At 30.4% G+C, this 15,779-nt stretch overlaps 2 protein-coding genes across 3 annotated transcripts; one reads left to right on the top strand and one right to left on the bottom strand.

Annotated features, from left to right (window-relative positions):
* Window positions 1,270-5,096, top strand: LOC109361458 (receptor-like protein 12). The gene has a single exon (XM_019606917.1). The coding sequence runs from the start codon at window positions 1,522-1,524 to the stop codon at window positions 4,903-4,905; it is 3,384 nt and encodes a 1,127-aa protein (XP_019462462.1). The 5' UTR covers window positions 1,270-1,521; the 3' UTR covers window positions 4,906-5,096.
* On the bottom strand, window positions 7,697-11,371 carry LOC109361638 (cytochrome b561 domain-containing protein At4g18260-like). 2 transcript variants are annotated; one of them, XM_019607152.1, is made up of 5 exons: window positions 10,754-11,370; window positions 10,280-10,441; window positions 9,481-9,629; window positions 7,943-8,162; window positions 7,697-7,876 (listed from the first exon to the last, which is right to left on the bottom strand). In XM_019607152.1, exons 1-5 carry the CDS (start codon window positions 10,889-10,891, stop codon window positions 7,853-7,855), a joined length of 693 nt encoding a protein of 230 aa, XP_019462697.1. In that variant the 5' UTR covers window positions 10,892-11,370; the 3' UTR covers window positions 7,697-7,852. The 2 variants fall into 2 exon arrangements, with proteins under 2 accessions (XP_019462697.1, XP_019462696.1); XM_019607151.1 differs by having other exon boundaries at window positions 7,697-8,162; window positions 10,754-11,371.

The following is a 15,779-nucleotide window of genomic DNA, read 5'->3' as shown; positions in this document are numbered from 1 at the left end:
TAATTAAAATTATAATAAAATTTATAATTTAAAATTATAATAAAATTTATAATTTAAAATTTATAACATTTATTTTTAATTAATAATAAATCCAACATTTTCATGTCTCTTTTCTTTATTCTAGAGACATTTTTTTAATTTGAACCACAACATCCTCACTTTCTTCTCATTTTCTATCCAACCAAACAAAAGAGAAGAAAATATTTCTATCTATTCATTTTCTTTCATTCTTTTTTTATATCAAACATCACAGAAATCTATTATGTTTCTCCTCTTTCTCTTTCTCACCTTCTTCTTTCTCGCCTATTTCTCTCTTCCTATTTTGTCTTGTCAACCAAACAAAGCATTATTAAATGTATTCTTCTTAATATTTTACTTTTTAGCTATGATATATTTTAGTACAAATCCAGTTAAATTATTAACAAGACATTGATCTAGTGGTATAAGGTTTTACTGGATCATCAAGATTGAGAGTTCGATTCCTATGAACGGCATTTGATAGGAGGAGTAGCCACAAATCCTAAAATGAATTAGTTTCTTACCACAAAAGATGAGAAGATAGTACCCAAAAAATCTATTAAATGAAAATGTGCACACAACTTATTCATCATCCAGTTTATTCTAATTTAAAGGGTCACTTTAATGAATGAGTGAATAGTATTTTTGCAGAAAATCAATCATATTTTCAAAATATCTAATACCAATTAACCAAAAAGAAATTTACATAAACATCATATTCACATTATAATTCAATCATGTGAGCTACAATAAACCAACTTACAATCATTTTGGTCTACGAGACTATAACTAAGTTAACATTATTTTCCATTCTTTTCAAACAACAATCCTATTACTATATTACATGGTTGGCGATATAGATTTCAATATTTGGCATCCAATTTTATATTATTTATCTATTACATCATAACAAATCGATTATTTGATAGTCTCATACTACTTCATGTACCATTTATTTTTCATTGGTCAAGAAAGAAAAATAAAAATTAAATATATCTAAATTTTATATTTTATGACTAATGAAAAACAATAAGTACATGAATGTATTCTCATTATTCTATGTGCAAAGCTCGATTCTCTCTGATATCGAAGGAGATTGTGCATATGGTTTTAAAAAGAAAATTAATAGTAGAAATTTTAAATTATATTTAAATAAAAAATAATATATAAATTATGAAACCAATATAAGCCCTCACACCCATTCCAAAGACTTTTGACATGGTAAACTTCAAAGTTTGAACGGTGCAATAGCTCTTAGTTGGTGTTTCTGACCAATACTATTCTATTTGGCTTAACTTTCCTCCTCTGCTACCCTAATCTTCATTAGAACTTTCTACACCTGCCACTGTTCCTTGACAAATTAAGGTATTAGGTATATGAACACTAGAAAACACAGTGCAAAGGGTTTTTCTTGTTCATGACTCTGCAACTTTATGAAACCACCAATACTTTCCTCACTTCTTCAGTCTTGTATTTTGTATTTGTCTCTTAGAACAAACACTAATGAGAATTACATTACTTTCATTGTTTTCCTTCATTTTCAGCAACTGGGTATATCTCAGTATCCACATCTCTGGTCAATGTCTTGAAGATCAAAAATCATTGTTGATGCAATTCAAGAACAACCTTAAACTAAACCATGAAAGTTCCACAAAACTAAAGTTGTGGAACCAAAGTGTTGATTGTTGTCAATGGGGTGGTGTTACATGTGACAAAGAAGGTCATGTTACTGGTCTTGACCTGAGTGCAGAATCAATCTCTGGTGGATTTGACAATTCAAGTAGTCTTTTCAGTCTTCAAAATCTTCAGATTTTAAATTTGGCTGCTAATAATTTCAATTCTGTGATTCCATCTGGATTCAACAAGCTGAAAGAGTTAACTTTTCTGAATTTGTCATATTCTGGATTTAGGGGGCAGATTCCAATAGAGATTTCTCAGCTTACAAGGTTGGTTACTCTTGATATATCATCTCTTACCTATTTAACAGGTCAAGAATTGAAACTTGAGAACCCAAATCTTAGAAAGCTTGTACAAAACCTCACAAATATTAAACAACTGTTTCTGGATGGTATTAGTATAAAGTCTCAAGGGCCGGAATGGTCAAATGTTTTGTTATTGTTGCCTAACCTGCAAGAATTGAGCATGTCACACTGCAATCTCTTGGGACCCCTTGATTCTTCCTTGGCAAGACTTCGGAATCTCGCTATTGTTCGTCTTAATCAGAACAATTTATCATCTGCAGTGCCAGAAAGTTTTGCCAATTTTAAAAATCTAACCACTTTGAGTCTTGATTATTGTGGATTGATGGGAACATTTCCAGAAAAGATATTTCAGGTTAGAACATTGTCAGTTATTGACATCTCATACAACACCAATCTCTTCGGTTCGTTTCCGGATTTTCCACTGAATGGATCACTCAGGTCGTTGATAGTAAGCAGCACAAACTTCTCTGGAGCATTTCCCAATTCTATTGGTAATATGATGCAATTATCTAAATTAGATCTTTCTAATTGCAAATTTAATGGAACACTTCCTAGTTCACTGTCAAACCTCGCAGAACTTAGTTACCTTGATTTGTCATCTAACAGATTCACAGGTTCAATCCCACCATTGGGTTTGGCAAGAAAACTCACCCACATAGACCTTTCTCATAATGATTTAAGTGGTGAAATTCCTTCATTTTCTCATTTTGAAGGACTGCAAAATCTACTCAGCATAGACTTGGGTTACAATTCCTTCAACGGGAGCGTTCCGTCTTCTCTTTTTACACTCCCATCACTGCAGGTGATTCAGCTTTCCAACAACCAGTTTAGTAAATTTGATGAATTCTCAAATGTGTCTTCCTATAAATTAAACACCCTTAACTTAGGTAACAATAATCTATCAGGCCCTATACCAGCATCCATCTTCCGGCTCAGTGGACTCTCTATCCTCGAACTTTCCTCAAACAAATTCAATGGCTCAATGCTGCTACGCATGCTTTTGGAGCTCAGGAATTTAACTAAACTGGACCTTTCTTACAACAACTTGTCAATCAATGCGAGTGTTATAGATGCTGACCTGTCTTCCTTTCCCAACATGAGCAACATAACATTGGTGTCATGCAACTTGAAAACTTTCCCAGCCTTCTTGAGATACCAGTCCAGATTAACTTATCTAGACCTTTCAGATAACCATATTCAAGGAATAGTTCCTAACTGGATTTGGAAACTAGATAATCTTCAAACGCTAAATGTTTCTCACAATTTGCTAACCGAGTTGGAAGGTCCTTTGCAGAATCTTAGTTCAAACTTGGTAGTCCTTGACCTTCATCACAACCAGCTACAAGGGCCACTAACTATTTTTACTAAATATGCTGCCTATTTGGATTACTCCAGCAACAAATTCAGCTCGGTCATCCCGCTTAATATCGGTGATTACCTGTCTGGTATGATTTTCCTTTCTCTTTCAAACAATACTTTTCATGGCAGCATCCCTGTTTCCCTCTGCACAGCTGAAAATCTTCAAGTGCTTGATCTGTCCGAAAATAAAATTTCTGGTACTATTCCATCTTGTTTAATTGGACTGAGTGAGACCCTTGGGGTATTAGATCTGAAAATGAATCAACTTACAGGCCCTATCCCAGATATGTTTCCAGTTTCCTGTGCTCTAAAGACTATTGATCTGAATGGAAATACATTAGATGGATCAATTCCAAAATCTCTTGCTAATTGCACCACATTAGAAGTGTTAAACCTTGGAGAAAATAAGATTGATGATGTTTTCCCATGCTTCTTGAAGAACATATCCACATTATGTGTCCTGGTCTTGCGGAAAAACAACCTCCGTGGTTCTATTGGATGCCCTGACAACAATGGCACTTGGCATATGCTTCAGATAGTTGATCTTGCCTTCAACAATTTCAGTGGTAAACTACCAGGAAAATGCTTCACAAGGTGGGAGGCAATGATGTATGAAGAAAATCAAGCTGAATCAGAGGTAAACCACATTCAATTTCCGGTTCTTCAATACAGCCGTGGAGGATATTATCAAGATTCAGTGACAGTTACAAGCAAAGGTCAACAAATGACATTGGTTAAGATTCTAACTGTCTTCACTTCCATCGACTTCTCATCCAACAAGTTCCAAGGCGAAATACCGAAAGAGCTATTTGATTTTAAAGCACTCTATGTGCTGAACTTGTCAAACAATTTCCTTTCAGGCCAAATTCCATCATCTGTAGGGAACTTGAAACAACTTGAGTCCTTAGACCTTTCGATAAACTCACTGGAAGGAAAAATTCCCGTAGAGATTGCAAGTTTAAGTTTCCTTTCATTCCTAAACATCTCTTTTAATCAACTAAGTGGAGAAATCCCAACAGGTACACAAATTCAATCATTTCCATATACTTCCTTCATTGGTAATAAAGGATTATGTGGCCCTCCTTTGACTACAAACTGCAGTGCCAATGACAATGACAGTCTGACGGAAGTTTCGAAGACCGAATTTGATTGGCAGTTTGTAACCACTGGAGTTGGTTTTGGGTTCGGAGCTGGACTAGTTGTTCCCGCATTGATGATTTGGGAGAGGGGAAGAAAATGGAGCAACAATAGGATTGACACATTCCTTATTGTTCTTCTTCCGATGTTTGGATTAGCTTATACACCAATTGGTAAGGACGATGATGAGGATGATGACAAAGAAGAGACCAATTCAGAAATGAGTGATGATTACAATGAAGACAAAGACGATCGGGGTTATCCAAGGTTGAGAGGCGAGTATTGTGTTTTTTGTTCCAAACTTGATATTACTATGCAGAAGGTCATTCATGATCCAAGCTGTACATGCTACAACCACACATTACCAGTTTCAACATCTACTCATTCATTAGATTCAAATTCCTCTTAGCTACATATGAGACGAAAACATGTTTTTCTGTTGCTTTTTAAGTTTTTTTCTTATATTTATTTTTACATACATGTATATTCTGCACATACACATACATCTCTGATTTTGTTGGAACATTTTTTTCTGCGGCATTTAGTACTAAGATAAACAACAAATCAAGAACTTATCATTCAGGACTTTTGTCAAACAGATGAGAGACCCTGCAAATTTAACGAATGAATCGCATTATACTAGACTTGGTGGGATGATAGCTAATCAGGAGGTAAGGGCAAATAGATCAGTATTTCTCATCCTATTTGTAAACCCTAAATTAGACTGACATGTCAAAGTTTTACTGAAATCATTACAAAAATCATTCATCTCTTTTCTAAACCTACACAAATCACACATGATCATATATACATATATTACATTCCTCAGTGTGAGTATGATTAAGTCAGGTAGTCATCATTTTTTGTTTAATTACATTTATAACCATTTTTTATTTTTTGTTTAAGAAGTTATTACACTTATCTTTCCAACCTGAATAATACAATACATGTACATAATTATGGATGATTTATATAAGTTTAAAAATAAAAAATTATTTATGTAATTTCAAATTAATGGGTGAATATAATTGACAGTAAGATTAATCCATTGTAGGTGGGTTCAGATCATCTCTATTACTAGAAGGTCTAGTAATGAGTAGAGATAATAATAAATGTTTGAGGGTCTATTTTAGTATATATTATTAATAGACTTCATGAACTTAACATCATAATCATAATTCATAATTTTATTAAGTAAATATATATGTTATAATTATTATAATTTTCAAATTATTATATATAATATATTTATTAGAGAAAAAGATGTATATAATGATAGTGTTAGAATTTTTACACTGTTATTACATCATTCACCATTCATTTTTTAATTATCGTTGACTTTTAAACAAAAGTAATGTAAATAAATAATGAATAATGTACTGGCTGTGTATGAATATTTACACTATTAGTATATATATTTTACACTCTATTTATAATTATGATGGTCTCCTTCTTGGTTTGTAAGAATAAGGAATGTAAAACTGTATTAGCATAAAAAAAAACGGTAAATACTGGTTGATTCAACTGATAAACTTGTGAATTAATACTAATATGTTAGAATAATTATACTGGTCATGTAATCATATTGGTCATACCGACCGGTTTTCAATTGAATCGTACCGGTCATACTAGCCGATTTTATTTAAAATTAATTTTTTTAATGAAAATAAAAAAATATTGGTTTTTTATTGATTTTTTAACATTAATATTAATATATCATATATGTATATCTAATTTCGCCGGTATGCGGTTTAATTAGTGAACCACAAGTTGAATGCTATACCACTAAGAGTATTTTCTCACATTTTTTAGTAATGAATTAATTCTTTTTGGAGTTCGTGGTTGTCTATTCAAACAAATGTCGTTTCTAAGAATCGAACTCTCGACCTTGGGAATACAGTGATGCCTTATATCATTAGATCAACACCTTATTGTTAATTTTTTTTAATTATTATGTATATTATTATTATTATTATTTTTAAATTATTATATGTAATATATTTATTATTATTTCATATAAGATGAGGGTCTCCCTATTTGGTTTGGTAGAATAACAAATGTAAACATGTTTTTAGCAACCCCTCCAAATAACCCAACATTTAGGTGGAAAATAAGAATTGGAAATGAGCTTTTAGATAATGAATTGAACTAATTTGATATTTGATAGACACAATACTCATATATTTATAATTTTTAATTAAATATTATTTATATTATAATTTTTATTATTTTGAAATTATTATATATAATATACTGATTATTGTTTCATAAGAGGTGAGGGTCTCCTTGTTTGGTTCGGGAGTATAAGGAAAGTGTAAATGTTTGGGCAACCCTTAATAACCCAACATTTGGGTGGAAAATAAGAAATGGAAATCAGCATTTGGATTGAAGATAAGAATGGGATGAGAGGGATTAGGACAGTATGAAACTCTTATAGAAACTTGGCAATATAATGAGACTACAATTGCATTTACTAAATGCAAATTAAAACACTGTTAGTTTTTTTCATAGACAAATATTAATATGGTAGCATTTATTGTAAGTGAAACTTGAACCTCAACCTCTTTTATTTCACTTCTTCTCCCTTAACCATCAAACCAATTTTTTTTATTTGCTATGGATAGACTCTAGCCCACAATTTCCTTTACTTCATTCCTCAACCATCAAACCAATTTATAAATCTCAACTAAAACATTGTTTGTTACATGCACCTCTCTAGAAAACTATAAGAAAGCAGAGTTCATAAGCAGAGCAATGTTTCAGAAAAACAAACTTGTCAATGTCATATATTCTTGACCATAACCTTAAGTTTTCGTTGGAGTTGCTAGTTCAAAGGAATGACTAATTATCTAATCGATCATTGGAAGAAAAACATATGATTTCAATTTTCACAAGAAATCACCCCAGGTCCATTACTTATTCCCAAAATTCATACATTTAAATACAACCAAAACTTTTACGAATTCATATCCAAGATCCGGTGCTGAATGGGGATAGTCATTCGAATTTTTTTTAATAGCATAGACTTTAAATTATTTTTAAATAAAAAAAGTATAAATTATTAGACCTATTATAACTTTACATTTCAATACTACCAGAGATGATTCATGCCCAAAACTTACATATTGAATAAGTAACTTCATTCTCTGATGTCTACGAAATATATTTTATATCTTCATAGACATTAGTAGTGAAAAAAATCATTGAATGAGTCTGCCTTTCTAATAGAAAAGAAAATTATATCTTATCCAATTGCAAGAAATTCACATTCAGTAGTAGTCTACATGTTTCAAACACCTGCACCCTATTTAGAAGTAAGGGTCAATTATTATAAGGAATTGGTTGATTCTTCTTCCTTAACAAGATTCAGTCTTCAACACCTTCTCTTTGTTGTCTACACAAATTTCTTGACAAGTGGGAGTCATTAATTCATTTCCCAAAGTCACTCTTTGGTTTTGTATGTAGTCCCATTTTTCTTGAAAGAGGTAGAAAATCACAACTAAAGATATCTGAACAGTGAAAAGTATATTCCAAATTCTTATGTCTTTTGATGTTTTTTGTTTGTAGGCTTCTAAACCAATGTATACATTCAGTATACCCAGGAATGACACTGCAATTCCAAGCATCCAGTGTGCAAAGAACCACACACTTCTTCTTTTGGATCCCCTGTTAAGAAAAAGAAAAATAATTTTATGGTTAATCATCTGACATGAAAATTTAAAAAATTTAGAAAATGTGAAGTAAAAATACTGGCAATAAATTCGTATATAGAACGGCTGTTCAAAATTGTGGACGGCATCAAGTGATTTGACACAGTATTGTACTTGTGATGACCATCAATGAACCACAAAATTCTGATACATATATTCTTGGAAATGCATGTACATGAAGGATATTGAAGTATTGGTGCTTCATAGGTGACCATATGATACTCTAATTATGGTATGACATCAAATTACAATGATGCAGTCGCATTAGGTCGCACACAAACCATATTGGACCGTATCGAATTTAAAAATATTTTTTTGATTAACAACTTATTCACAATCTGCATAGCAGCGGCTGCAATGACTGTCATCGCAGTAACCGCAAACGTGAGCGCGATTGCAACCACAACCATAATTTCAAACAACGGGTTACTTCAAATTCAAAAATATTGTTTTACTCACACAAAAATTAACATCACAACTTGGTAATCTGCATCACAACAGCTATAGTAACTACAGTCACAATAACCGCAATTGCAACTACAACCAGAACTTAACAGAGTATAGAATGTTATGATCAACGATATCATTTAACGGACGTGGAAGTGTGATCCAGTCTATGAAGCATGGATACAGATACGTGTGTCGGATACGATATATATCCGATACATAAACACACATTTTTTCTAAAATATATGATATAATACGTTTATGGGATACATATATAAAATAGTAAAAAATACATAAAATATAATAAAATTATAAGCGTAAATCAAAATATCAAAAGTAGAAAATATAAAAAAAAAATTGTAAATCATTGTCCTCCAAAATTCCAAGTAACAAAACTAGAAAATATAGTAAAATAATTCATAAAAGAGTGGGAATCCACTAACTCCAAGTGAATCCTCATCCTACTCCTAAAATTGATGGCTAGGATGGGAGTAAGTTTAAAAAACTTAAGTGAATCCCTCATCTTCATGAAATTGATAAAATGTATCATATTTTAACCTTTTTTTTTGTTAAAAACGTATCAGATATATATCTTCAGCTTTATTTTTTTATTTTAATTTTTGGATACTCTAGGGATATGTATCTTTCACGAATCCAAGCATTTATGTGTCGGATACGTATCCGACACCAACACATGGGGTGTTCAACCTATTCGTGCTTTCAGAGAATTTAAGTTTGGAATTTGTAGTAAAAAAACATAATTGGTCTAACCAATAAAACCCATGTTGATAGACATTTTCTTAATAGAAAGTAACACAATGTTTTACCTTTGTGGTCGGAAAATACCAACTAGAACTTGCAACCAGATAACACCATATAGACCCACACCTAATCTTTGATGATTATTGTTGAAGAGATTGTTGAAATTTTTTATTGACATGATTGCTCCTGTTGTGGTAAGAAGTACAGCAAGCATCTGTTGAGAAAATGGTGAAAGTATAAATCTTATGAAAAAGTAAGGATCATGAATAAAATAAGTCTTTATAAAAGTTGGTCATTATGTTAATAATGGGTTTATATAAACTTCTGCTCTTGATTATAACTTAAGTAGGGACTTGGTTAGTACTAAAGCCAATAGCATAATTTTGTTCTCTTCACAAGTTGTGTTCCAATAATTATTTGGAGAAAGTTGGAACCTTTAATATATTATATATTGAAGACTATGTAATTAAATGCCTTGGTTGTCCTCAAAGCAACCATTATAATCCATGCTCAATTTCACTACTAACTAGGGATGAGTGGACTCGACCTTATTCATCCAGTTTGACTCGATCATAATCAAACCTAAATATGGTTGAGTTTCATCATGTCTAGGTTTGGGTAAATTAGACACGATCAATATTTAAAGTTAAGGAACAAATATCACCCGACCTAAAATAAAATCACTCCAAATAACTCTTATCTTTCTTTCCCCATCAATAAAAGTTAATCAGTGAGACAATTGAAACTATTGAACTATTTAAAACCATAAATTCTATGTTCCTTTCAGTTCATTGGTTGTAACTTATCAAGTAAAGAGAAAATAAACCAAGAATCATGATGTAATATAGGCTCAGATATGCTTGCCTGCAGAATTGCATGAACATAGAAGATAATTCTAAGTCTTCTTGGATTCTCCTCTCTGTTCAACATTCTAATTGCTATTATACCAACAGGCATCAAGAACCCCATTGAAGCCCATAGAATAAATCCATGTAATGTAACTTGGGACTGAAGTTTATGATTCATCTTCATACACAAAATGAACACCAAAAAATTAGCTTCACAAAAAAAATCCTTATTTATGAAATAGAGGATCATAAGACTAGAAATTTTCACATGGGGCAGAATTAAAAAATTTGTTGCTGCCAACTTTATGGACAAAAATTAAAATTAGACTAAATACTCATTTAATTCCTCATGTTTTTTATCTTACCAATTTCGTTCTAAAAATTTAAAAAACATAAAATGGTCCAATTTTTTTTAAATATGAATCAAATTAATTCTTTTTAGAATTAAATTAATCTCTAAAACATGCTAAAAAGGGAAGTGTTGGAATACCTTAATATGGTTGTATTTGTTGCTTGAATGATTGCCTATAACTTCCTTTTGCTCTTGGGATGAACTAACAAGTGAGGAAGAGATGAAAACAAGAGTTGCTTGAAAGAGAAAAGCAATAAGCCTTTTCTGAACTCCCATTCTTCCAACTTTAGTTGAAAACACTATCAGTACTGGCGAACTCAATCTTCAATTGTAGTGAAGAAAAAACTTCAGGTACCATTACAAGGGCATTTTGGAAAATGAATGTGCTTCTTCATGAGTTGGCCAAGGTTCTTATCCTTTTCTCTTTCTTGTCTTTTTCTCTGTTTGTGTGAGGATTCTGTGCACTCACAACTAAACAGTTGTCACTAACTTTTGAAAGAATGAGCTAAATTTGTGCAAAGAGTTTAACCTTCTTAAGTATGTATTTCAGCTTAAAGTGACATTCTTTGAATGTTATAGGCCTAAAAGCATTGGTTGTTGCATGGAAATTGATGGTTTAGTCCTGAAGATCTTGTAAGTAAATTGAAAAGTGGGTATATAGGAGAAAATGAGATTTCAAACTTGTGGGGTTCACTTTGACAGGCTTTTTGAGTTTATGGAGGAGAATGTGGACTTGCAGTGCAAAAGTATGTCAGATTTCAAAGTGGGAGTTAAATATATATACACATAGAAATACAATCTTGGTCATGGTAGATTTACTTGGTAAACATTATCTTCTGCTTCCCACTACTTAATACATATCATTATTACATGCTTGAATAGATTCATTCACCAACCAAATACAAAAGCAATATACATAATTTGATTATTAAAAGATGATACATTAAACAAAATCAGATTTTATTAAGAAACTAATCTAGTTTTTGGTGCATGAATATCCTTCCTAACAAATATCACTTTCAAGAATTAAACTTTTAACTTTTTAATATTTCTAGGATTTAGTGGATCTCACATCAATATTATTTAAATAAAGGCATCAGTGCTTTGCATTCTAGTTCAGAAAATCACATTCATTTCATGTGCTAGATACGTAAATTAATTTCTCTCAAGGAAACTATTAGAAGTAACCTTTCCTTATTGTTACTTTGATTCAGTTGATATTCCAACATTATATTATTAATTATCAGACTTGAAAATGGAATTTTATCATTATGTTTTTTTCTTATATTTTATAGAAAATATAGCAGACAGCTTAACTGACCTACTTATCATTGTGAGTTCCAATTAAGTAATATATCCCCACTTGTACTAATAACAATATTATATAGCATAACAAAAAAACAATATTATATAGCCCAAGTAGTTTGTGACTCTGCTTATTTCATGTTCATTAATTGATCATGTATAGACTGTTTTTTGGTACATTGATCATGTATAGATTCAAGACGCTAAAAGTTAGATCAGTTATCTACTATATATGTTAATATTTATTATAAGGAGAATGTGAACAAATGTGTCTTAAATTAAAAATATAATATTCTAATTATGTCATAGTAACTTATTTAGTAAATGCTATTCCCTCTATTTTTAGCAATACAATTAAGGCAACCGTATGTTAATTTCAAAGACAAAAGGATGAGGATGGTAAAAGAGATACGGACAATCTGGATCATTAAGAAAACTGCCTAGTAACTTTGACTTATGTAACTAAGTTGTATTAAAAGCTATACTTTAATTTTTGTTTTCGAGAAAGACTAAATTTTATGGTTGGCTTGGATGTATCAAATAATGGTGTATACTTTAATTTTTATTCCCTTTCGTAGTTAAGTTATTGTTAGATTTCATCATGATCAAAATGTCAAAAATTTAATTCCTATAAACAATATTTATTTGGAGAGACAATTATATATCCGGAAATGAATTAGTTGAGTAAGCCTTTTTGCTTAAACGAACACATTTGTTTTTAAAGACTATATAATCATGGGATAGAATTTCATCTATTTTGTTTAGTTCCACTTTAGCTTACTCTTCATTTTTTCTAGACTAGATCTTAAATCTCATTTGCATTAAAAAGAATAAATACTACACTACTATATACTATTTCTTAAGTTTAGAGCTTAAAACTCTTTTGAATTAACACCGATTACAATAGGTAAAACTGAATTTGTAAAAGTGCCTAATGCAGGTTCATAGTTATAAATTTGATTATGTGGCAGTTTAACAAAATAATTGAGCCCTCAGCACCCTCACCCTCCGCTTGTTACTCCTCCTCCATTGATTTAAACTCCCGTCTATAATTAGGTTTTGAAAAGGTGAAAAAAACAAAGGAAAAACTTTACTATCGTCATCTCATATGTGTATTTTATGGCTCTGAAGTCTTCCATTTTTTCTTTCACCTCTAAAACCTAACTCGCAAATAAACCCTAAGTTTGATGGTATCACATATTTTATATTCCACTATTTATACCACTCCATATATCATCAATTATAATTTGTCTAAAAATACTTAATTATTAAGCTTTTATTTTAAACAATTTTTTCAATCAATCAAAATAAATAACATTGAAGTAGTACAATTTTTTAGACACAAAATATAATCTCAAGATAGATATAGTAAAGGAATACATGTTACAACAACTAAGACAATCAACACAACCGGTAACGAATTGTCTCATTAATCCGAGGGATGCTCATTTTAAAGTGTTGAATTTCTCGAAAACAGATTTTTCTTGGCGTTTTTCAATCCTATTCTCTCTGTGAACATTATGGGAATATTTTTATTATAGATCTGTCACATGTGACCCTTCTTCATCTTACATTCTGTGTGCGCTAAGAATATAATAAATAGAGAATGGACAATGGCCAAAATATGACTATGTAAGGGGGGACCAATAAATAATGCATCAATGAAACTTTTTCATAGTGAATCCAGAAGTGCCTTGTACAAAGCAATTTATGTGGTCTTCCTTTATGAAAGTAGGTTCATTAACTTCTTTTTTTCAAAAGAAATTTTATATAATATTTATCCCTAAAAAATTATATTTATCACTCACATCTCACGTAGTCTTTCAAATAAATTTGTCATTATATTAATCCTCAAAGACTAATTTTGTTAACAATTTAAATATCCAATAAAATCTGGCATTATTTTAGTCTCTCAAACACTAAATTTGTCACCAAGCTAATGTATTTTTAAAGTTGTTTCAAGTTGGTGGTTCTCTTAAGATGTCAATAAGGTGTTAAGTTGGTCACAAATTTAATTTTTAATGGGAAAAATTGGTAACACATTTCTTTGGAGGATTATGTGGGTGCCACCATGATCTTTTGAAGACTAAATTGATGACTATCAAAACAAAGATTTAAATGATAAAGTCAAATTCCACAATTAACACATGTATTACATAAGACATTTCCTTTAATGTACATTATTTGTACGTTAAAACCAAATATTTGAAAAAAAGATTAGCAGTTTCTTATATACGTTATTTCTCATATGTTACAAATGAATGTAAACAAAATTACACATATTTTATAAAAGTTACTTGATATTTACTAGCGTGTCGACATACACTTCGTGTCTGTCAACCTGCATTCTTATTTCCTAATATTAAATATTTAAGAGAATTATATTATATTTTTTGTGATAAAAGAAATATGAAAATGAATTGTAATTCTTTTAAAAAACTACATTGATAATATGATATTTTTAGGTATGTAACTTTCTCTAACTCCTATTAATATTTTTTATTATGTATAAAATCATTGTAATAATAATTAATTAGAAGGGTAAAATAGACAATAAGAAATTACACCATAAGTAGCTATAAGATGTTTTGGCTTTATATATAGTATAGATAATGTAATGTAAAAAATTGTTCTATGCTGAGTGATTAATTGTTTTAATAATTTGATGTTTCGCATACTTAATGTTATATAGAGATCATTCAACTATCACAAAAATAATGACATGACAATTTGTAAGCAAAGTAGATGTTGGAAACTTAGTCATTTAGTCTTTAAGAAACTAATATTGTGACAAATTTAGTATTTGATGGACAAATATGGCTGTAAATTTCTTTAGAATAAAAAGTTCATTACAAATTTAATATTTAAATGACTAATAATGTGAAACGAAAGGTCCTAATTTATTAGATCAATGTCTCTTAAAGTGGATCTGTAAATCGCCTACCCAGTTCCTAGAATAAACAATATTTTCACATAAGCCTCACATGACTCACGTGGGGATTCATTTTTACACATTTAATTAAGATTGGATGTTTGATTAAACGTAATCCTTTGGTATTGCTAAACATCCTTAGACTCAAATTATTGGTAGAAAGGAAGTGTTTTGAATCCAATGTTTTGTGTAAGTGAGTTTTGGTTAGGTTCCAAAAAATAACGAATTGAACTAAATAACAAATTAAATTTAAAAAAAATATGGAAGTAGTTTGGTTCATTTTCAATTGAGATTAAACATGTGTTTCAGTCCACATTAACTTGGAGACCATACATTAATCGGATCCGTGAAATCAATATTTTTGTTAACTCAATTTGACATCTTCCTAGAGATTATTGGATGCTAATATATATTATTGATGTTATTATATTGATCTAAATTTAAAAGTTGATTGAAAATTTAAAAGTTAGTGGAAGGCTGTAAAAAATCAGTAGTTAGATAAAGATTAAGAGATTAAAAGCGCTTATTACTGATAATCTAGTAGATTGAATTAAAATTATTGGGGATAAAAATCAGTTATCAACCAACTCTAAACTCTAAAGTGTTAAATGATATAAAATGATTTATAAGTCCCTAACTTAGCATACATAAGTCATTTCATTTGATATATCAAATCTGAGTTTACTAATTAGGAAAATAATATTTCAACCTCTTTGGCCAAACAAAGTCAATGAGTTATTCTTTTATCAAATAAACTCATTAATTGTCCTATAAACCTAATGATATTAATGAGTTAAGAAGATATATTACATAGAATAGTGATATCATCTTAATAAACAAGTATTATCTAGGATGGTTTTTAGGTTTGTTTTTTTAGAAAGATATATCATTCCTCTACTACATATATATTTATATAAGTGTGGAATA

Source organism: Lupinus angustifolius, chromosome LG12, assembly GCF_001865875.1.
Source record: "Lupinus angustifolius cultivar Tanjil chromosome LG12, LupAngTanjil_v1.0, whole genome shotgun sequence".
In the NCBI taxonomy this organism is placed as follows: domain Eukaryota; kingdom Viridiplantae; phylum Streptophyta; class Magnoliopsida; order Fabales; family Fabaceae; genus Lupinus; species Lupinus angustifolius.
Note: the sequence above shows the minus strand (reverse complement) of the source record. Positions and strands in the feature narration are given on the sequence as shown.

Bases quoted from the DNA above. Each gene is read 5' to 3' on its own strand.
- LOC109361458 (XM_019606917.1), top strand. From the start codon at position 1,522: ATGAGAATTACATTACTTTCATTGTTTTCCTTCATTTTCAGCAACTGG.
- LOC109361638 (XM_019607151.1), bottom strand. From the start codon at position 10,891: ATGGGAGTTCAGAAAAGGCTTATTGCTTTTCTCTTTCAAGCAACTCTT. The intron at 10,442-10,753 runs GTATTCCAACAC...TTGTGTATGAAG, and splicing joins ACAAATACAACCATATTAAG to ATGAATCATAAACTTCAGTC. The intron at 8,163-9,480 runs GTAAAACATTGT...TTTTCTTAACAG, and splicing joins GGTATTTTCCGACCACAAAG to GGGATCCAAAAGAAGAAGTG.